General features: G+C 45.3%; 1 protein-coding gene across 1 annotated transcript in view; it reads left to right on the top strand.

The window, feature by feature from the left end:
- Positions 1-9,462: 9,462 nt before the first annotated feature.
- The window catches only part of SLC6A5 (solute carrier family 6 member 5), a 33,055-nt gene continuing 19,091 nt past the window's right edge, over positions 9,463-23,426 (top strand). Inside the window, exons 1-9 of the mRNA XM_074885145.1 lie at positions 9,463-9,477; positions 12,198-12,725; positions 13,956-14,094; positions 15,461-15,592; positions 15,896-16,069; positions 16,987-17,128; positions 17,551-17,683; positions 19,753-19,887; positions 22,114-22,217. Coding sequence (XP_074741246.1) covers positions 9,463-9,477; positions 12,198-12,725; positions 13,956-14,094; positions 15,461-15,592; positions 15,896-16,069; positions 16,987-17,128; positions 17,551-17,683; positions 19,753-19,887; positions 22,114-22,217 — 1,502 coding nt within the window. The remainder of the gene's footprint in view (positions 9,478-12,197; positions 12,726-13,955; positions 14,095-15,460; positions 15,593-15,895; positions 16,070-16,986; positions 17,129-17,550; positions 17,684-19,752; positions 19,888-22,113; positions 22,218-23,426) is intronic.

The following is a 23,426-nucleotide window of genomic DNA, read 5'->3' as shown; positions in this document are numbered from 1 at the left end:
CCTGCTTAATGGGTTGTGGTTTTCCTTTTTCTGTTGCTCTTCTTGGCTGTTAGTGTTTTGTGAAAAACGACTATCTATTGTGAAGAGAGGTTATTCTGAAGTTAGCCATGAAGAAGCAGATATGTAAAAGCTTGTGGTGCATGGCCTGCGTAAGGCCAGACATTCCTGAGCTCCAGGAAGATACACTTCAGCAGTTGAGGGCTAAAACTATACAAGGGCCCCCAAAAGACTAGCTTGATTTTTTTCCCCCTAACAGCAAGACAAGAAAGCTCATGCATCAAGCTCGTGCATCAGCAACTTGTTCCCTCATTGCACAATGTCTAGAGAAAAAAAAAAAGCATATAAATGACAGAAAATTAATCCATAAGTAGCTTTGAGGGTCTGTAATTTGGGGTGTTCTGAATGGAGAAATCTTGCTTTCTGGCTGTCTCTTACTTTTGCATCGATGTCTCTTGTGTCAATTAGTCACATGTTTTCACCTTTTTTAAAAGGAGAATCATGTGAGCAGTGGCAGGACAACATGTCAAAGTCAGCAGAGATTCCCCATTACTGATGTGTTTATTGAGGAAAAGAGGTGTAGTCAACTGGGAATACCTGAGCCCAAATATGTTCGTCTTGTCTGAGAAGAGATCTCTCCTTGAAAATGTAACTGTATTATGCTAACATAATCAATCGGTAGAAGCAAAGACATTAGCGTGGATAGCTTGCTGTACAACGTAAAATAGTTAAGCAAGTCTGACATTTTGACAGTAATGGTTGTATAGGATTAACTGAAAAGATGGGGGTTTTTACCTTTTATTAAAGATATGTTAGGAAAACAAATGAAAAAAGGGAAATATAATCTTCTCTATTAGGTGTTCACAGTTTTTAAAAATAGCACTTTGGTTTGGGGAAAAACAATAAAAACAAGTGAGAAGTGGGAGTTATTTTCCATTGTTGCTGTTGTTACAATCCAATGCTACTTTTTTAAAAAAAGCACCACTTTACAAAAGCAAAAACCAAAAAAACCCCAACCCCAGAGCAACAATGTGAAAAATCCCAAAACAAGGCAAAAACAACCACAAGACGGGAAAAAAAATAAAGCAGAGATTGACAAGGCAGCTTCTCTATCTTGTGCTGATTCATGTTAGCAGTCTTAGCACTGATGAGAGATAGGCCCAGTACGGCATCTCATCCATACTCTGACATGGAAAATATGAGGTATCTGAGATAGTGTCCCTTTAGCTGCCTTTCTGGTCAGAAGTACGTGGCAATGATCCACCAGGCAAGCTTGAACTAGTAGGCCAGACCTTTCAGAAAAGGGTTGTAGAATAGGCAGGGGTGGGAAATATGCATGAGGGAAGGCTAAGAATTCGGCCTGTATCTCTGGTGGCCCAAACTTCTGTTCAGACACTGAATGATTGAACAAATGACAGTAATTCTTGTCATGGTGAATGGGAGTCTACTTGCAAAATGTCAGGTAATGAGGAAAACAAGAATAAAAATTTTATAAAAGCACAATAAAGTTGCTTTGCCAAAGCTGGTGGAGGTAGGCTTGTCATTAGGATCTCTCTGGGTCCTTTCTGTCTGGGACTTAACTTCCAGGTTCAGACAGACAAAGACCTGAGACCCCCGCATATGGAGGCATTGGTTGCTGTGGTGCTAAATCTTACTCATTTAAATCTGTTCCTCTTGCACTAATGTCACTTGACTAACTTGACAATTAAAGATCATGAGCAGATGGCAAACTTCACTTTTTGCACGTAATATCCAATATCACAATTTTCCCATTAATTTGTAGTCCGTTTTGCTTGTCTACCATGCATGATTTTGAAACTGCTTTTAGATGGCTTCAAATCCCTTTCTAGGATGAATTCTGTCTTTCAGCCACAGAATATTGCTGAGTTCTTTGTAATTGTATGTAACCAGTCAAGTTGGGCAACTGTTACCTTGGACAAAGGTGAAGCTCGTCTTGTGCTTTGAACTCAAGATGATTCATTACCTGATCTCAGGATCTGAATAGAATAGTTTCAGTTGGAAGAGACCTACAATGATTGTCTAGTCCAACTGCCTGACCAATTCAGGGCTGACCAAAAATTAAAGCATGTTACTAAGAGCTGAATTGGCTGCTGCAATAGATTATTTTTTTTTCTATAACTGAGTACTCTGATTTTGATGATTTAGATTGCTTCCTAATAATGCCCAACTATTTTTGGACATAGAGTTAATCTCTGGTGTCAGGGTGGGATGCTGTGATGAAGGGACAATGCCAATAAATCCACATCAACTGCTGTTCTATGCAAAGGACAAGAAATAAATGAATTGCTGGAGTGGAAAGAAGACGTTTAATGCCAAGGTGCTAAAAAAGCTAAAGTTTTGAGGAAGGTTTTCTAGCAGTATGATGATATTTGGAAAGCACAGTATGGGTTAACCATGGCACAGTGGCCTCAAGGCAGACTTATATTTCAGTGTCGTATTTATAGAGACTGTGAAAATATGTAATAAGGACTGATTCATAGACAGGGTTTTGCACCAATTTTTCTTTCAGTTAAGGCTTGACAGAGTTTTTTTGAGGAATGGGAAGGGTTTAATTCCTTCAACCTGTGCAACCTCATGCCGACTACCAGCATAACAATACTTCATAGTCATACATTTGCCTAAAATTAGGATGGCTAATATTTTTTCAAGTTATGTACATAAATGCTTTCATCTCAGACTATTGGCCTTTCTACTGAGAGGTCACACAGGGGATATGTAAGCCAAAACATCTTTCTGACCATTTTTTTTCCTCTTTATCTTGCTTTTCATCTTGCTGAATATTTTTTTACTGAGAATGAAGTAGGTCAATGTCAGTGTAGCTTCTGGACAGTAACAGTTTAAGTTCTTGCAGTCAGACCTGATCTCAGAAGAATATATTGCTGAACAGGAGGAGAGAGAATGGAGGTTACTGCCTCTCTTCATTCAAACTCTCAGTTGGTCATGGGGAGGCTTGGGGCAGAGCTAAGCTCCAGTCTCACATCATCCTTGGTAGATTCCTCCCCTCTCCAGTTTCATCCACTGCCTGTCTGTGGTAGGCCTTGTTGTCTGCCTCTTCAGCTGCAGATGTGAAATTATGGTATTGAGGTATATTTTGTTAAGTTCTTTGCAGTGTGATGAGAAAACGTCCTCTGAGTGTCACTGATAATTGTGGATTCATTAGGAAAGGGTAAAGAAAAATTAAATGAAAAAGGTACTCAGGAGAAACTGGCTATTGAAATGGCTCTGGTGGTCTTTTTTTGCATCTCTCTGCATCTCAGCAACAAGTGTAGGAGTGAGCTAGGAGGCTTGATAAGAAAATGGTCTTGACACTGAAGTCTGGCTTCAGTTTTCCATCACCTTAGGTAGTGGATCACCTTGAATTTTTTCCAATGACCAAGGCATTAAGTATATTTGGAGCTCAGTGTTGAAACTACCCAGAATTTCAGAAGATGGACCATGGGAATTAACAAAGTGGTTATTTAAACAATGAATCTTGTACGTTAGGAGAGCAGTGTCATCCTAATTACTTGGAGATTTATGCTCAAGGGAGGGCTTAAACCTGCTTTCAATATGTAAACTGCTAGAAATTTACTTGCTTTTTCTAACTGTTTTTAAGCAATTCAATGTCTTTGTTTTAAATCCAGTGCCCTAAATGCACAGATTGTCTTGGGGAGTAAATAGTACTTGTAATTTTTTATTGCAAATATTGTTGGAGCTGTCTCTTCAGAATTCAAGTTGAAGGTATGCTTCAATTCAAGTCTAGGTCAGCATGACCAGAAAAAGCACTGCGGGGTTAGAGAGCATAACTCTGCACTTAGTGAAGTGCAGACATTATGGGATTATGGAGCTTTGACTAACAGCTGAGAAGGCTTTGAATAACAGCCACATGTGTATAAACTGTAAGCCAGATTCTCTGCTGTGATGCCAGCCCCTTTGAGCCATCTGACGGTGTAATGGAGCTGAAAAGTGGCTGTGTAATATATCCCTATCTTCTGTTCCTCAACCATGGGGTAGTTCCCAGCTGCCACAGTGTTGGCAAACCCAGCTCTCTTGTACCCAAGGCTTAGACCCCAGAACAGGGACTCTGTCTGGACTTACACTGGGAGTCTGCTAAGGAGGATGCGATTAGGTGAAGCATTCCTACAGAGCTGTTCCAAGTACACCGGGACCAGTTTGGTTCAGGAAAGGGAGTTATTACTGATGTTCTCCAAAGGGGTGTCCCAGTGAGAGAAGCTGTAGCTGAAAATTTTCCCTTGGCATTGTTTCTTCAGCCAAAATTAAGTTAGATTTAACCTATAACCTTAAAAGTTCCCTGCTCCTATGAATGTCCTACAATCCACTCGTTGATTTAGACTTACATCCCAACAGTGGACTGACTTATCAACCCTGAACAGATGGGTTCCTTCATCTGGCACTCTGCTAGACGAAGTGTGGGATTTTTTAGTGCTGACCGAGGGATCACAGTTTTGTTATCTCTGTACAACAATCACCATACCCAATTCACTAAGTATTGGGGGATTTCCCCTATCACAGTGAATGAGGAAAAAAAAATGAATGCAGAGCACTCTGGTTTAAACAAACCGAGAACTTCATATGGGAGATCACAGAAAAAGTTTAAGGCTTTCTTTCCCCCCCCCCCCCCCCCCCATCAGAAATCCAAATTACTATCATGACTTGCCTTGTGAAATACTGAGGTAGTCACATTACTATGTTTATTATGTTTTTTTCTTAAAATGGGACTGTGTAGTCAATGTTGCTGACTCCTGGGAAAGCTCCTGTAGCCTCACAGAGGTACATGCCATATGTTTCATTCTTACTGATTTTGACTCAACAGTCAAAAGTGAATAAGGCAGTGAGTGAAAGGTGTTAAAATGAACTGGTTATCTGCTAGAATCTGGTTTATTTTCTGTGTGATGCTCGCGGTGTTCTCCCAGGGCATCTGCCTAGAAAATCAACTTTCATTTTGTGATATTTGTAATTTTTTCTTTCCAAATTTCTGATCAGGAGCTCAAACCTTAGTGTGGTATGTTCACATAGTAACAAGAGACCAAGATACCACAGTTTGGAGAACTACTCTTTTCAGATAGTGTTGTTTAGAGGTTAATCTTTATTAAAATTGAAATTTAGCTGAGTTGATGCTTCATGGCTGAAGAATGAGGCTGTGTGCTCCAAAACTTTCCCACTTGCCAAGCAAAAGCAGCTTGCAGGTGGTTTAGACACCTTTCCACAGGTGACCCAACCCTGTGAACATGCTGGAGTTCAGTGTCCTTCCATGTGCAGATCCTTGTCCCTGTCTCCCTGACCTGCTGTATCTGGTATGGGGGCTGCTGCCGCGCTTTTCTCACAGCCAGGATCTGCTTCTGTTCTGGCCTCTTTGTCCCACGGTTGCCACAGCCACTATCCGTCACCCCTCTTAGATTTGTGCCGAGATTGACATAAAGCAACCTGACACCCAGAAGCCCTTGGATCGCTCCGCAAAGCACTCCTTTATGTGCTGTTTCCGCAGCTCTCCCTGCACAGACAGAGCCAGCATGGATTTAAGGAGGCTTCCTTGTCTTCTCTCGGTGCTAACCCTACTTATTAGAAGAAACTACTGCTCTTAATCCAGTTTTCAGCACCACTAGTTCAAAAAGATGTATATTTACCTTATTTGCAATGTAAGCACAGTTACATTCTTACCTGAACAGAAGTGTTAAAATTCGGTGACTGGGCTGGGCTAAATCTGGAGTTTACTGTGGCGCCAGAAAAAATATCCTTGACTTGTTTGCACATGGGTAAATCATGGAAATGTATTTATAGCTCTAAATAGTATCTGCTTATAATTTTTCATTAAATATATGCTCATATTTTTAAAGCCATGTCTTATTGCAAAGTGGAGGTTCAGACCTGTGATTATTATGCCCTGTATTGAGATTATGCCCTGTGGTTAAGGCAACTGTCTGGACAAATGAAAAAACATGTATATGTGGGTTAAATAGCTGTTAGGAGCATAAATGCCTGGCCAGTGGTGCAGAAATTTCCTCCAGATGCTTCTGTTTCCACCCACCTGATCCCCCTTTCTTTTAATTCTCTATTTACAGTGGTCTCCACTGAAGGAGTTAAGTCTCTCAGGGAAGCGACTCCCTTTTACAATAAGGATACCAGACTTTGACAATTATCTGAAAATCCAAGACCCATCCTGTGAGTTATGTGGGCTAAGGCAATTGGAAGCAAGCTCATCAGAAAGTGTACAGTAGAGCTAATAAATAGCAGGATAAGCCTGAGGCATTTCACAGGAGAAAAATAACAGGTAATTATCACTAGAAAGATTTTACAGTCTCTTCATTATCTGGACATAATTAACTGAGAGGCAAAATATTGCAGCCTGATAAGGTGAATTTTTGTGCTCTGCACGGGAAAGCTGCTCAGTTGAATTAAGGCTACAAAAATTCATGTATATAGATAGAATGAAAAAGGAAATAGAAGAAACTGAAGTATCATTTCGCAGGATCTGGCTTACTGATACCTGCTTTTGCTGGGTTTGATTTCTAACTCAGCGGAGTGAATACAATATTGTTCTTGGCTTGGCGTTATGTATTGCTGTGGTGAAATCATTAGAATGATTTAAACCCCCTGTTGATTATAAGAAGAGCCATAATCTTTTTTACACCTATATTAACGTTTCCCTGTTAACCCAAACCAGGAATTTCTCTGCAAGATTGCCAAGCCCTGGGTGAGGGCAGGTTTATTGAGCAGGGAGCAGCTCGAGGTTCGCTTTGCAGCTCGGCATCCTCAGAGAGCCGGTGGCGACCTGCAGGGGCTGCCAGACTGTCCTCGGCTGCAGAAAGGGCTCTTGGCATTTGCCGGGGACTTGCCCTCTACTCAGTGTCACCAACCCATGAGCCTAACGAGCAGATGAAAACCACATTTGAGTGCAAGTCCAGCCCGCGAAGTACTTGGTCCGGACTGAATCAGTGCATTAACAACGTTTAACATCTCTCTAATCTAATTACCTTTAACACAAAGGCTATTCAGTCGCAATCGTAACGGGGCACTTAGAGGCATTCCCCGAGGTCTTCACACCTTTCCTCATCCTTATTATTTGCATCTGCCTTTTAGCTTAAAGGGAGAAAAGAGTTTAAATGGCCGTCCTCTGTGGAGAACTCCCACCAAAGAGGCTTTCTCTGGGTTTGCCGGAAAGCTCCGTGACAAAAAAAAAAAAAAAAAAAAAAAAAGTGAGACCAAGGAGAGGAGGGAAGAAGGAAACCGCCCGTGCATGAATTAATGTGCTGTGTGAATTGCTTGACACAAGCTGATTTCCTCTTCTAAGTGAGGACCCCGGGACAAGCGGTGACTTCAGAGTAGGGCACTGGCGGAGGTTGCAAAGGCTGCGGCTGGAAGTCCGGGGAGAAAACGCCGGGGAAGAGGGTGCAGTTTGCTGCTGCGACCGCCTCCAACAGTTTTAGGGAAACTTTCCAGGGGGAAGAAAGGAGAGGAGACAGATTTCAGATCAGTAGCTGCAATGCTTGACCCAGGCATAAAGTAGCCCAGACGGGGGATTTTAGTGCAGGGATGGGAACTGAGTGGGTGTCTGTCGGCGTTTGGGGTGTGGGGTGGGAGAGGTGTCATCGCCTGCTTCTGTCGTGACTTGTTTTTTTTCCGATGAGGCACAGCAGGAATGCGCCGTAAAGGCAGGAAAATGCGTGTTATGAGGGAGGGGGGGACGAGGGGGCACCCCCCGAGCCAGCGAGTCCCGGCACAGCCCGTCCCTCCTCCCGGCGGTGCCAGCCCCCCCACCTTCTTTTGCGCATTTGCTTATCTGCAAAGAGAGGGCAGGGGAAGAGGAGGGACGGCGAGCAAAGGGAGGGGGGAAATAATCAATTCCTATTTTTCATCTTTGACAAAGTAATTAAGGCGGAGGCACTTGCTCGGCCGCTCCGCAGGCCGCGGAGGGCACTGGTTTGCGGGTAGCGCTGCTTCCGCGGGGGGGTCACCGCAAGCAGGCGGACCCCGAAGGGGACTGTTTCAGGGAAGGGGCGGGGTGGTGTTCCCTTTCATTACCACGGTGCCCCGGAGCAGCCGCCCTCCCTCCCAGCGGCCCCGGGGGGCTGTGCCGGTGGCCAGGGCTTTGGGAACGGGGCAGGGACCCCTCCAGGCAGGGCAGGCTTATGTCGGGGGTGGGTGAGGGAGGGAGAGGTGGGGTGGGTTAGGGGTGAGCTGCAGCCGGGTGCTTTTCCTTACTCCCTTCGGTACCTGCTCAGGGCAGCGAAGGGGCGGTTCGCCTCCGGGACCGGCGTTTGGGGTAGACGATGAGAAACCAAGAAAGAGCTCCAAAAAGCCATTTTAATGAACGTACTGGCAGTGAACTGGGGCGTAAATCCCCGCATTGGAGGGCTTTTTGATTTTGAAATGAACCATAACTCCAAACCAGCAGTTTCGGCCAAGGGCAGGTGTCTGAAGTCTGAAACCCTGTGCGAGAGGAGAAGGGCAGGAGCAGCGGGGCTCCGGGGGGGCTCGGCTTTGCAGTCCCCAGAGCCGGCAGCAGGGGTGGTGGGGAACGGGAAAGTGTTTGAAATCCGAGCCGTGTTTTTCCGTGGGTTTCCTTCTTGTCGAAGCACGGGTCCTTGGCTCCCGTCCTCACCGAGAGCGCCTTTCCCTGGGGTGCGGAGGAAAAAAGGGGTGTTCTTGCCTTTCCTGAAAGTAAAGGAGATCGATTTCTCTTTTACAGGAGTGAAACTTCGATTTCACGTTTCAGTGCTGATGGAGAAAACAAAAATATCGCTTAGAAAAGAATGTGAAGAATGAATATTGTCAATTTTCTGAAAAAGCAAAGTAAGTCAACCCTGTGAATCTAGAAGAGGTTTGGGGGCCTTCGCGACCAAAATACTTCTTGGACTGCTGCTGCCTTGTCGCTTTTAATTTGGTTCGTGCCTTTGGAGGCATTAATGTAACCTGAAGGGCAGCATAACTGAGCTAACGACCCTGCTCCCTTCCCTGGCTCCCAGCAGATTGTTCTGCGGCTGGAGGGTGCGTTGAGAAGGAAACACTGCAAAATACTACAGATTTTTACCCCCTTCCCCAATAAAACTAGCTTCTGTGTGTGCCCCTCGATTTCTGAATAGATTGGGGGGAGAGAACGTGGTCGAAAAGATGCAGAAGAGTGTATTTGAAGAGAGGAACAGACAACAGTTTACACGCAGCGTGTATGTGTAAAAATACCTATACTTGCGTATTGGATTTATATGCCTATAGGATAGGTAGGCCCCCATGCTTGAATATGTTCAAGAGCATAATAATTTAACGGTAGCTGTGTTACAAACATGCTCTGAAGCTTTGCTGTAAGGCGAAAGCATTTTTCATCTGGGAGACAGGGCGATCTCTTCTGCAAAAACCGATTTTCAATGTTCTGCTTTGCTGGCCCCGATCTTCTTGGCTTTCCTAGTGCTTTTAATAATTCTTGCAGGTGGATTTCTGCTTACATCCGCAATGACCAGGTGTAGCGTAAAGGCGCTGGGCTGAATTCTAGCGGAGAGGGGCAGCCTCGGCAGCTCCGCCTGCGCGCCGAGCTGCAGCCTGGCGGTACGGGCAGCTGCCTGCAGTGGAACAAAGCTCTGCACCCCCCTCAAACTCGCAGCTCCTGACGGCACCGGGCAGCCGGAGGCTTTGCAGAGTTGTCTGGGCTACTGCGAATTTTTTATTTACTCTGTCCGCTGAAACAAACGTTAGTAACCCGTAAAATCAAGGACGTACAAGGAATTCAAGTGGTGCGGGCGAGTTTAGCCCCCTCCTCTCCTCCCCTCCCCCGTATAGGCGCACACTTCACATCGCTTACGCTAAAATATAAATACTCTCAGGAGAAGCTGACGCTAGCAGAGTGTATGCGGAGGAACAGCATCTCTGACGCTGAAACAACTGGGAAGGTTGCTTAGGGAGCATCCCGATTTGCCAAACACGCTTTTTATTTTTGTCAGTGTGAGCAAAGTTACCTTGTGCGCAACAAATCTTTGAGCAAGACCCTCAAATAGCAGATAACGCTTACGAGAGGTCATTAGGGGTGAATTACTTCGTTGCTAAAACGATTCTGGATTAATATCTGACTTGTAATGATGAGTAATTCCCCCCCCCCCCAGTTCTCAAACATAAGTGCTTTGATGGGTGTAGGACGAACACCAACACTTGACTGCGGTTGCCTTCATCTTTGCTCCCACTTAACTGTTCTTAAGATAGTTTTAATGAAAGATAAGATTGCTTTATTGTGTGTATCGTTTCAATTTAATTAGGGCTGAGGTTTGCCCCCCACGAGGCACAGTAAAAATAGACGATATAGTCTTGTCTGGTGCAACGAGACCTAGGAAGACACAATTAAAATGTATTTGTGTTCTTTATACACAGTGAACTTCTCTCTTTGTGTATAGGTATGTGGATACATATCTGTATAAATGTATAATTTTTATATATATATATAAGCTCTTATAACGTCTGATCCAACTGTGAACCGGAGAAATGCAGGAAGAAAAAAAAAGGGAGAAAAATGACACACTACAATAAAAGGGAGGGGGGAGAGGGGTAGAAATGGAAGGTTTCTCCCTATTTCTCTCTTGCTTTGGGTGCAGTAGTACGTGTTTCTCACATGTTCCCTCTAATCACCAGCAAGAAAGTTCTTCCGTGCTCTTGCTGGTTTTGGTTTAGTGATCAGCCCCCATATGAGTCACACGGAACACGCAATCCCACCGCCGCCTGAGTGACAGCTAGCCGGCGCTCTGGCTTCTTGTTGTCCCTTTAAAATCTGAAACCAAGGGTAATGATTTATCAAACTCTTATTATCAAGAAAATGTCAAACGAAGGGCACCTTGCTATGCACTGACGCAAACCCAGTCTTTCCCAAGGAAGTATAGAAAGCTTTGGTCTCGGCTGGGCAAAATCCAGTCTGTCAATCGCCGGTACTGCTGTTTTTACCTCTACCGAGTCAGTCTGTGGCTGTTTAAGACATGGTGAGTGCTTGATTTCTTTTCTTTGATATTGAAAAGGGCTGAGGGGGAGGCTTCGTTGTTAAATTTGGGTTTGGACCCCTCGTCCTCGCGTCGGTTCTCTCTGTCGGTGTCTTCCTCGTAGCGAGGAAGCGGTGCCGGCGGGGGAACTGTCCGCGGTACTGGGGGAGCTGTCCGCGGTGCTGTCCGCGGAACTCCGCGGGAAGCCGCCCGCGGACCGGCGTAGGGCTTCTGCCGGGGAAGGGGGCACGGGGGGGGGGGGGGGGGCGGCGGTACCCCGAAGTGCGGTGGGAGAGTGACCGAGCCCTTCCAGATTTTATCCCTGGTGCGGGATTAAGACGAAGAGAAAACTTGCAATGGAAACAGCGATGGGTAGTTTTGTGAAATCTTCTTCTACAAAGCAGGTCTATTTTTAAAGTTAATATTAAACTGATGGAAAAGGTAGGGCTTGTCTGCGGGTTAAGGTATAAAAAGAAGACAGTTTTGAATTATAATTTTAAACTGGAAGGAAAGGCGGGGGGATGTGGGAGTGTCATCAGTAATCTGTTTAATGAATAGGGAATGCTTAAAAAAAATCTTTAGAGGAGCACATGTCGAAAACATAATAAAAAGAATAGGGAAAACTAGCTGTTATTGGCGTTAATTCCGCTGTGGTGATGTGGTTATTTTTGCGATTCACTGTCATGCTGTCGGGTTTTGAAGGGCGGCAGCCAGCTCAGAAATGCTCACCAGCACTATTTCGCTTGTTTTTTAACATCTCCGGCTGCCTACAGGGCATATTGTCTATTGCCTCTATATATAAAAAAAAAAAAAAAAAAAGCCGATGTGCATTGTTGAATGACAGAAAGGAAATGGGGCGTAAAATTAAAGAATCTTTCTACACTGGTGATAGGGAAGGGAGCATCCTACAGTCGTGATGTGAAATCTAACGAGGTCTGGCGGTGCAGTGCTGTAGAAACACTTACTTAAACTCGAATTACGGGTTTGCGGACGCTGGTACGGCTTGTCTGTTTGTTTTGAGTTTTTTGTGTACCTTACTGTTTTCTCCCCCAGAATATTAACGTTGAATGAGAGGGCAAGCAGGCGAGCCGGGGCACCTCGAAATTCTGCAACACTTTGTATCCAGATTTTCTAGCGCACGCGTTTTGTGCACGAGGAAAGAAATTCGTAGAATCTCTCCAATCACAGCATTTTTTTTTTCTTTTGGTAAAATATGTGACGTTGTCATTTTAGGATTACGCCAGTCAAAGGGATATGAGCAAGCAGGTTGTGAACAGTCCCGAAACCGTTGCTCCTGGACCCAATGAAGGTGCACGAGTTGTAAGAATCAGCCCCGAAAATGAGCCGCAGGATGCCCCATCGCAAGCCCCTGCCGCGATGGCCAGGCTTCCCCGATCGCTCTCTAACGACAACAAACCCCTTTCCTCCGAAGAAGCTAAACCAAATGATTTTGAGAGGACCAAAGTCGGGATCTGCAAGCTCAGCAGCACCCCGGTGCAAGCCAACTCCACCCTCCGGAGGGAATCTGTGGAAACCTTTCCGTGCAAGCACACCCCTGGGGCGGGGGCCGCCGGGCAAGCTGCTATCCCTCACTGCAAAATTCCCGCTTTGCAAAGCACAGACGGGGACGCTAATCTAAACCTTGGTAAGAGCACACTGGAGCGAAACAACGCCAAAGGCGCCTGGGTGACCTTGAGCCAGAGTACCGTGGTTCTGGGCACAGATGGCAACACTTCTGTTCTTCCTGGCAGAGTGGAGGGGGTAAGTTGGCTCCTTACAGGGTTTCTTTCCCCTCCACCCCCGCTTCAGCTCGTGGGAATGAGAGATCTTTGCCACTCGGCACCGATTTGGGGCTGAAGCTCAAAAACCAGGTCCAAATGGGTGGGGGATGGGGCTGTGCGGCGGGGAGGGGGAAGGAGGAAGGCGAGAGAGGGTCTTAGATCAAGTGCTGTGCTGCTGGCGAGTGCTAACCCCGCCATGTGGGTATAAACGACAATCAATAGTTCCCGGCTCGTTCCGGGGCGCCCCCTGGGCCGTGCCTGCCGGCACCACCCGCTCCCACCCGCGTCACGCGTGTGCCTCCCCCCGCTCCGGGTCCCTGCTGAGGCCACCTCCTGTCCCCAGCACCCCACGCCCGGCGGCTCAGCCCCCTGACGGCCGAATGCCTTGGAGCCTGTAACCACAAATAAGGCGAAATAAATCAACCCAACCCCGCAAGGCGTCAAACGCTCCCAGGCCCCGGCCCTGCGCCCTGGGAGGGGTCTGTCGTAGACGGGGTGCGAGGCCGGGACCCCCCCCACGGACGCTCTCTCTGCCCCCCGCGTATCTGGGTTTACCCTGAAAGGAGGGGAGGGGGTCCGCGCGTTCATTCTGTAAAAGCGGGGGTTTTTACTTGGTTTGTGTGTGCCGGGGGACAGGGCTGGGCCCCTGCGGGCTTTGCTGGGGGCCGGCGGTCGGTCTTTACGCGTCCACGGGCACCGAGGGCTCCGCTGCCCGGAGAAGGCGGTGGGACCTCCCGGGCACGGGGGATTTAGGAGCGAGGAAACACCCCCCACCCCCCCCTTCCGCGGCGGCCCGATGCCAGCATCGCCGGGAGAGGCGCATTGCAGTGGAGGGAACCGTCCCGCCAAGCCCTGCGCATCCCCCCCCGGAGGAGCCAGCTGGGGGGGGGGGGTGTCCGGGCAGCGGGGACTGACACCCCCCTCCGGGCTGCAGTCGCCGCTTCCCCTCCCTCGGGAGCAACCTGAGAGGGGACCAGGGTTTAAAAGCCCTCTCCTGTTTTCTCCGGCAGAAAAAAGCCCGGGCAGCGGCGGGTGGGGGGGGGGGGGGGGCTGCAGGGGAGGGTCCCCCGGCCCCGCCGCTGTTCTTCGCGTCTTCCTCTGGTGAACGCGGCAGCCGCAGCACCGCGATGCTTGTTTGCAAAAGTGGATGTTTTCCAATCTCTTTTTTTGTTTGTTTTGTTTCCCCCTCCTCCCCTTTTTTCCCCTTTAGGAAGACGATGTAGGGGATGAAAATAAAGCCCGAGGGAACTGGTCTAGCAAGCTGGATTTCATCCTCTCCATGGTGGGTTATGCAGTGGGGCTGGGCAATGTCTGGAGGTTCCCGTACCTGGCCTTTAAGAATGGGGGAGGTAGGATGGCTTTTTCCTGTCTCTCTACCTGCAGTACCGTGCGTGGCTGAGCCGGGCTCTGCCTTTTTGGCGGGGAGAAATCCGGGGGAAGCGGGGCCCAGCGGCTCCCGCTTGCCTGGCAAAGCCGGGCAGCAAGCCCCGGCCTAAGCCGGGCCCCGGGGGCACCTCCAGACCATCAGCGATTTAGTGAGAAGTCTGGCTGGGTTTTTCTGATGGTCAGCTCTGAAAGTAGGAAAATTCCGACAGGATTTCGTTAGAAGGCAGCGCTTTCCTTAAAAACACCCGCAATTAATCGGTGCTGGCCGGAGAGGGAGGCAAATGAAGAGCCGGCCTGATCACGCCTGGGCACAGAGGGCTCCGGGCCCCCCCCTTCGCCTAATTTAAACGCAATCGGGTCTGAATCCGCAAACGGTGCGACGGGCGAAGCGGAGGGAGGGGAGGACGATACAAAGGACTTTCGAGTGGGGAAAGTCACGCGAGGACGTTTGAACCCAGGTCGAGGTTGTTATGTTGTTTCGTGAAGTTTGGGGAATTTATTTTTTTAAAAAATCTCTTAATTACCCGACTGAAAAATAATCGTTTGAAATAGAGCGAATGCTGCTCAGCAGAATAAAGGAGGAGAAAAGTTAGGAGGGGGTTTATGCCGGTAATAGTTTACAAGGGGAAGAAAAAGTTTATTTATTTGCGGAGATTCTCCTAACAGAGGCTCTTATTTGAAGGGAGAATCGGTGGGGGTTTCTGCATTCGACCTGCTGCAGCTGTAAGGCTCTTCCCTCTGCGCAGGACATCAGCAGGGAATGTTGGTGCTGTGAGCTTTGAAAACAGTTGTGTAGAGGCTGTAAGAGCTATTTTATGGTTGAGAACTAGCGATTTTAAGCCAAAATCAATTTAAAAGAAAATAGTGAGGTGTTTTTTTTTTTTCTTTTTTTTTTTTTCTTTTTACAGTTAAGAACTTCCGAGTGGGGGGGTGTTAAAATACTAATTTAACAAGAATATCGTCTCAAGCAAATGCTGGAAATGGCGAAAACTGTTCCTCTTCCCCGTCGATGCTAGGTGCATCGGGAATCGATAACAAATAGAACATTATTAATAGCTGCAGGTCTTGACTAAGCGCTCCCCAGTAACACGAGCAGAAATGGACCCGTTTGGGCCCCCCGAGAGCCCGTTGCCAGCCTGCGGCCGCCACGGGGGGTGCTGGGAGGGAAGGGGGGGCGCTGCCCCGCGGAGGCTGCGCGGGGCTCTCCGCACCGGGCCGCGGAGGTAGGCGAGTTGCCCCCGCTGTGCTGAATGAGGAGGCGCGCCCACCCCCCGCCCGTGCGCGATGATTCAGGTTGTTCTCTCTTTTCTCCCCCCGCTCCCCCCTAAGGTGCGTTTCTCATCCCCTATTTGATGATGTTGGCTCTAGCTGGGATCCCCATTTTCTTCCTGGAAGTCTCCCTGGGGCAGTTTGCTAGTCAGGGGCCCGTGTCTGTCTGGAAAGCCATCCCCGCCTTGCAAGGTGAGCGGAGCAGGAGCCGGCCCGGTTTTGGGGAGCATGACCTGCCCCCCCTCTCTTGCATGGCTTAAGCACCGCCGCCTCCCTGCGCCCCCGCTCCGCAGCGCGTCCGCAGGCGCGCAGCCGCATGCTCCGGGCTCTCCCGCTGGTTTCCGTCTCCGCAGCGTTAGCGCGCAATTTGCGCGGTCGTTGCGGCTGGGGGCTGCGCTGTGTGCCTGCGCCAGAGGACCTGCTGCGCCTCCCCAGCTCCCCGCGGCTCTCCGGGCATTAACGGCAGTATCCTTGTCTCCCTTTCTCTTCCCTCAGGCTGCGGCATTGCAATGCTGATCATCTCCGTTCTAATAGCCATATATTACAATATTATTCTGTGCTACACACTTTTCTACCTTTTTGCGTCCTTTGTAACTGTGCTACCTTGGGCTTCCTGTAACAACCCGTGGAACACGCCGGACTGTAAAGATAAAAACAAACTTTTGTTAGGTAAGTTGGGGCAGGCTTTATTTATTTATTAATTAAATTTTTTTTAACGGCCTTGGTGGGTTTCCAGAGCTTTCTCCGGCTCAGCTGCGCCCCTGGGAGATGCCAGAGGAGACTGCGGGTGACTGTGGCCGGGGGAGGTTCCCAGCACGGAGGAACTGCCGCTTCCCAAGGCACTTTGAAGGGATCTGCATCATATGGGCACTCCCCCCCCCCCCCCCAATTTAAATTTTTCCTCATCAAAGATAAATGGTATTTTTCAACTATAATGTTAAAAGAAGTATTTTTTTTTCCCCTCTGGGTAAAAACTCTGTGTGGGGGAGAAAGCACGGAACAAAATGCTACAGCCTCTGCTTTCTGTTAAAGACAACTTCTTGGGCTTTAGCGAGGCTTACGTTTAACGAAAAAACCCCGAAAACCGTTTATGTAAATGGGTAAATGTAAATGCCCCAAACATGCAACGACGTGAAAAGGGGAGAAGTAAACCCAGCACCCCGCCTCCTGGAATTGCTGGCAGCAGAGGCTCGGCACCGGCAGCGGGGTGCGGCTCCCCGCCCCTGCCTTGCCCCGGGGCTGGGGGGGGGCCGGGCTGGAGGCGGCTCCCCGGGCCCCCCCCGGCCGGGGCTACGCGCCGGGGTGACCCCCGAGAGGGGCGGTGAGCGCTCCCCGGGGCGGGCAGCAGCTCTTCCGCTTCCTCAGACCCTTTTGACGCCGTAGACATTTGGAATAAAGGGGGAAAATTTAAGACTCGGTAGTCTCCGACCCTGACAGGTTCTGTAAGCAAGGTGTTCCAGAAATCTAACACAGAAGTTCAAGTAATGCGTGTGATCTAACGTTTTTTGTTGTCATTTTGTGCCCACCCTGAAAAAAAAAAAAATCTAGTCAAGTTATTTTTCTCTTTTGTTTTCATTTCTTCCTAGATTCCTGCATTATTGGTGACCACCCAAAAATACAAATCAAGAACTCTACTTTCTGTATGAGTGCCTATCCAAACTTGACTATGGTTAACTTCACCAGTGAAGGAAACAAAACTTTTGTCAGTGGAAGTGAAGAATACTTCAAGTAAGATCTTTATTTGTTTGGAGATGTTATGTTAATCTTCCTCTAAAATCCACTGTAACAGAAAGCAAATAACTGTTTGGAAGGCTAGAAATACAATAGTTAAGGACAGCAAATTATACCCATTTTTTATGCATAGGAATGATGAAAGCTAAATTTCAAACACGGGTTGTGTTCTGTTCCTACGGTGCTTAGCACAGCAGGGGTGTTGGCCCATGCCTGGCATTTTTGTCTACTACTGCAATGCAGAGAAATAAAATAATACATGGGGAGAATCACTGGAACCTTCTAGAGAAACTGCTGAGAACACTGAAGCAAAACAAAGTACTGTAGGAATTTGCACTGAATTGCTGCCTGCAGTTGCTGTCATTAATTTTTTCCTTATTTTTATTTTTTACTTTTTTTTTTTTTTAATTTATTCCTAGGTACTTTGTATTGAAGATTTCAGCAGGGATTGAATATCCTGGTGAGATTAGATGGCCCTTGGCACTGTCTCTTTTCCTAGCTTGGGTGATTGTATATGCCTCCCTTGCTAAAGGAATCAAGTCATCAGGAAAAGTAAGAAAAATATTGGTGATTGTACACTTGCAAGAAAGCAGCGTGCTGCTTCAAGGGAATCATGCTGTGGTTTAAGGCAATGAATTACTGACAACTATTTTCAGTAAATGGCTAAGTATTAATGAAATGCCTGTTTTCCTGTCTAGCCAAAACACAAAAAAAAGATAATTTTGGTTCTGCATTTGTTTCCTATCCTTCAATAAGTTTGAAGTGAGCGCTTGAGCTGTACTCAGTATGTGGATGGCAAAAAGGTGCCTTCAGTAGCCCTCCCTATTCTGTGTGGTATTTGTTAAAATTCCACAACCATCTCACATTTCACTGTGATCAGGGAAATGATGATGTAAATTAAGATGTCAAGTAACAGGTTTTAAAAGCAGACCTGAACTTAAACTGCTCTATGGTGAGTGTGAGCAGTGGCAGTGTGTATCATCTTTTCCCCAAATATTTGTGTGCTATTTTTCTAAAACTCCTTGCGGTAACCCAGCTCCTTGCTCTGTTTCTCTGACATCTCACGTGTCACTCTCCCCCCTGCCCCTCAAATCTGCAGCTTTCTGCCATGCCTCCTAACTAGCAACCGGGTCAAGAGGGAGCACGTCCTCTCGCTGGCATGGAAGTAGAGGCGTGCGAATTGGTCAGGCAGCTGTCTGAGCAGAGAAATGCAGCTTTTTCTTCAGCAGCAGCACAGGTTTGGGTGGGTTTTTATGTGAAACCTGCAGGAATGCAGTATCTGAGACTTCTCCATCAATGCCACTGCAACTAGCATGCAGGTTAAAATGTTAGATGATGACATGGCATAAATCTAGCTTACTTAGAAAGAGTAGGCTGAAAAGATAAAAAAAGCTGGAGCAAAATAACTAGATATTTCCTGGGATGAAGATACTGCATATGAAGACCTAGCTGTGAATTTTCTAGAAGTGGGAAAAGGGTTTGTGATTCCAAGCTATCCCTTTGCATCTAGAAGCTGACAGCATCTATTGTGAGGTAGCTTGGGAATTATCAGAAAATCCAGAGACTCAGTGGGCCGGGGGAAAGTGGAGATAGCTTTTTTTCTTTCCCTAGCTTAAAGTGATAGGAAAAACTGTTTCATGAAAGGCTGGAGCCAAGAAGCAGAAGTTATAGAGAAGAATAAGTTGGGTTTGGATGTGGCAGTAGGTATTTCTTTAAGTGAGTCTTCATGGCCCAGAAAAATAGTGTCTCCTTGGTGTCAGGGATAGAAAACCTGTATTTATGCACAGATGAGTTCAGTATATCCACAGCACAGAAATTCACTTGGGCAACTGCTTGAAATGCCTCTTGAAACAGCAAGGAGAAAGTTGGGAAAATAGTTTCAGAAGTCATTTCAGCTTGGACAATTCTGGTCCCTGTAAGATTCAGAGATTAAAGTGTAAAAGGATTTGAAATGCTTTTGGGTAGAGTGTACAGCTTAACTGGTTATAATTTAGTCATTTTATTTGACCACAGAGAGCGCTCTGCTCTGTGCTAGATAATTGTTAAGGCATTAAACTCACAACCTCTGTTGTGTATTTAGACATAATGATGATTAGGTCTGTCTGGCTTGTTCCACTGACTTTTTTTTTTCATTGGTATCATAAATATTTTCATGTTGATACATAATTATCAAGAAATAAAAAGAGTAATAAGAATTCTTTAGGCTAAGTAAAATACAGAGAGATATCTAGAAAAAATATCAGAACTTTAAGTGGTATTGAATGGCATTGCTCATTTAGTTTCCATTCAGCTGTGTTAGTTTACTCTGGCCAAAGATCAAAAATGATATTTTCATTTAGATAGGAATTCCTATTGTTCCTCTTCAGACTTTGTTTTTTCTGCTTTTTCTTCCCCTCTCTGTCTAGAACCCCACCTCTTATCTCTGTTGCTACTGATATTATTCCTGTTTCCAACATCAAGAGCAGCTGTAAAATTTCAGATTTCCTGGGAAATAACCCTGGTGTCTCTGAGCCTGAGTAACTGTTTTCTTCAGGCAGTAGTGTAGCGCTTGTATTTCTCGCCCTCTCTTCTTATACACCCAAGTAAGCCCCTTCAGTAATCTTTTTTTTTGGTCTGTCCAGGTGGTGTACTTCACAGCTACGTTCCCCTATGTAGTTCTCATCATTCTTCTTATAAGAGGAGTAACTCTACCTGGAGCTGGAGCTGGAATCTGGTACTTCATCACACCAAAGTGGGAGAAGCTAATTGATGCTATGGTGGGCTTATTATTGCACTTATTACTCTGCTAGGCTGAATAAGTCATACAGATTTCTTCAAGTCTGTTGCAAGTGGCAGTAATGTCATCTGTGGAAACTTGTTCTTCATCTTATGTGGAGTCTTGCTGCAGTGGATCGTTGTTACTTGTGTATTTTTTTTTACGTATGTTATTATAGATACGTAATTTAATTCACATTTAATATTTCACCTGGATCTCTTGGAGTAGGTGCATTTGGAAAACAGGGAGTTAAAAGGGAAGTATAGATTTCCATGTGCTGGTGTCTGATGGATGCTGCTTCGGCTTGAACAAGCACATGAAGCTTTTCATAGATAACATAGTAAACCTACCTGCATTTCTTGAGAAATGCTCAGAATAAGTGTATTTTACTCATTGAGCAAAGAAGATTGTAACGAATAACACATGTGAGACGTTAGATGAAATAAAATCAAATTATACATCCTAATCTAACTCACCGACACAGAGTGGCTGTGATCGTTATCCTACCTGTGTGGTAAGGAACAAGGCTCCTTGCTGCGTAGGAGAGGGCAGAATTAAGGCACATAGTACCTGGCTTTGCTCTTTAAGCACTGACTGTATAACGTTGAGTTTCAGCTCTGCTGCCTCACTCCTGATTTCGACTGCTTTCTTAGAAGTCATTTGTTGCCAATGAAGCCAGTCGAACATGTTCCAAAAATACACATGGATTTGTGTTTGTGTAGACATCAATCCACCCATGGACCCTATATTTGTCTGACATGGCACATGACTGCCTGTGTGTCGGTCTTACAGGTGTCTTGAGGCAGGAGTCTGGAGACTGAATTGAACCTTGAGCTGAGAGTTACCGTTCAGACTCTTTTCTCTAGAAATTCAAGAGGGATTTTTAGCAACACCTCAGGAGACTTCCTGTTTGGTTTGTGGTGGGTTTTTTTCTAAGAAATTTTTTTATTCTGTCAAAAGCAGTGTGATATCACACTGATAGATTGATAATTAAAGCTCAAAACAGTTTCCTGGATTAATTGTACAGATCTTAATTTCCTTCATATCTCTGCAATAATGGGTATTTTGATTCTTTGGTGGTGGGAGTATTAAATCTTTTGCAAACAATACAGAAATTAATTTTGCATTAAATATGAGCAGTTTTGGATCCCACATTGTGCAATAAAGAAGGTGAGAACTGTTGCATTCTGCAAAATGGGGCTGTCTGAATACACTAAGAATCTGTATAACCTTGGGTGAGTGTTTGAGAATATTCAGGCGAGCTTCTGTTTTCAATTTTGTTTACAGTTTTAACATGAATTAAGAGCTGTATATTACACTCATCTAGATGAAGGATTGACTGCTTGCTGGCTGGTAACTTTTCAAGTAGTGTTTAAGTACTATCTTCAAACTGCTTAGTGTGTGTGTAGGTCCACCTCTGTATCTGTGCACGTACATGTATCTTGATTTGTGCACTGTGGATTTGTGTGGAAAATCAGACTTTGTAGGAAAGCTTGTGAATAGATGTATCAATACTTCAAACACTTGGCAAGGGATAAGTAAGTCCAACTCCTTTGAAATACTAGGCAATTTAGAAATGTTTTGTCTAAATGCATTTAAGGTTTTGAAGAACTTGGTTACAGAAAAAAAATGCCGTTTGGTGGTTCATGTTTTTTTTTTTATTCTTATTTTTTAAGAGAGACTTGGCAGAGCATGTCTTTTCTTCTGATGGGAGAACACTGGGCCCTGGTGTCTAAATGGCTCTGACTTAGACTGTGCTGGTTACACCTAGTGATGGAAATTTACCCTAATTTTAGTGTGATCTCATTCCTAAGCAGTGCATCAAACAACATTGAAGTTCTTGCTTTTATTAAGAAGATAAAAGTATTATTTAGGACCACTGGCGGATAAACCTGATGCAGATTTTTGCTCTTGATTTGTATTTTCTTTGCTGAACGTATTTGAACTGATATGTATCAATCAATATAGTTTGAATATTTATGCCTTCCATATACAGCAAAGGTTATATTGGCATTTTATATGGGCTCAACAAGAACAGTACTTATCATCAAATGGGCACTATGTATTTTGGGGCAAGATTGTGCTTGTAAATGTTCTATTGACATCCATTGCTCTAAAGTTCATTTAAATTACTTATGTGTTAATCTCCTAACAGTAACACAGTGTTAATGATCTTTCTAATGCTCTTTTCTGAAGCCAATGCTATTTCCCCTCCTGTCTATCTTAGGTTTGGAAGGATGCTGCCACTCAGATTTTCTTCTCCTTATCTGCAGCATGGGGAGGTCTAATTACTCTCTCTTCTTACAACAAATTCCATAATAATTGCTACAGGTATGTGAGACTGAAATCCATCCGTCTTATTAAAAAGGTCTGTCCAAAACCAGTTGTCTTCCAACTTGCAGAAATCTGTTTTGAAAGACTGTCCTCTTTTTCTTTTTTTTTCTTCTTTTTTTTTTTTTTTGTCTGTTATTTTTATTTTTATCTTTGTTTTTTTCCCTGTTTTTTTCCGGTTTACTTTTTTTTTTTTAATTTGCTGGGGTTTTTTAAATTGTTTTGTTTCTTTAATCTTTCTGGGGTTTGTGTATTGTATCTCTCCCCAGGTCCTAATGTGCTAGTCTCAAAATGAGCCTTAGGCTTATTACAGTCCCTATGGGCTCTTCATTTTCGGAATCAGCAGTTCTAGGTGGAAAGGCAATCTGGGAAGCTGTCAGCAGCTGTGAGCAGTGGTGTGAACCCCTGCCAGTTGGCAGCCTCTGCTGAAGAACAACCCATGTGCAGGATGAAATGAAGTTTGCCATTGTGAGACATGCATGACTTCAACACCTGATCTCTATATATGTGATTCCTGTCTCTCCTAAATGTTATCTTTTTTCCCCGATTATTTTTATTGCAGTTTTACATGTACAAAGTTATTTCAGGTTGTGAAATTTAAAATCACTTTTATTTGAAATTATTGACAGTTATTTTTAGAAGGAAAAAAGTCATCGCTCTGGTGGCATGGCATAGTTTTTCAATCAAAAACCATGCCAGATAAATGTCTGCAGATGGAAAAAACAAAGCCAAGTGGCATTAGTAGAAAGCCTCACTGCTATTTTATTGTCTTTAAAGCCAGTCTCGTTTCTATTGAAGTGAACCTTTACTGATTCCTGCAATGACAGTGGTGCAGATTCATGACAGCCAAGAGCATGCACAAGCACTGTCCCAGGGGCACGCTTAAAATCTTTCCTGAACCAAGACTAAAGAACATGCTCCTTGGGATTTGAACTCCCATATCCTATAACTTCTAAGTACTATATGCAAAATACTACCTTAAAAAGAAATTTGGATCAAGATTTTAAAAAGGAATCTCAAAAACATTTCCTACTAGTGTTCAAAAGTAATCTAAAATAATTATCCTAAAATATGGAGGAATAAGTAACGGTGTTGCATACTCAGTGACTCCCTCACAGCAATCCTTTGGGTCCTATTTTTGAAAATGCTTGTCTTGGGCTTTGATTTTTTTTGTTGATGAATGAATATGTTCAGAATATTGGGCCAAAA

This window comes from Strix uralensis, chromosome 15 (assembly GCF_047716275.1).
Source record: "Strix uralensis isolate ZFMK-TIS-50842 chromosome 15, bStrUra1, whole genome shotgun sequence".
Taxonomy (NCBI): domain Eukaryota; kingdom Metazoa; phylum Chordata; class Aves; order Strigiformes; family Strigidae; genus Strix; species Strix uralensis.
The sequence above is the reverse complement of the archived record's forward strand: the minus strand, read 5'-3'. Positions and strand labels throughout refer to the sequence as shown.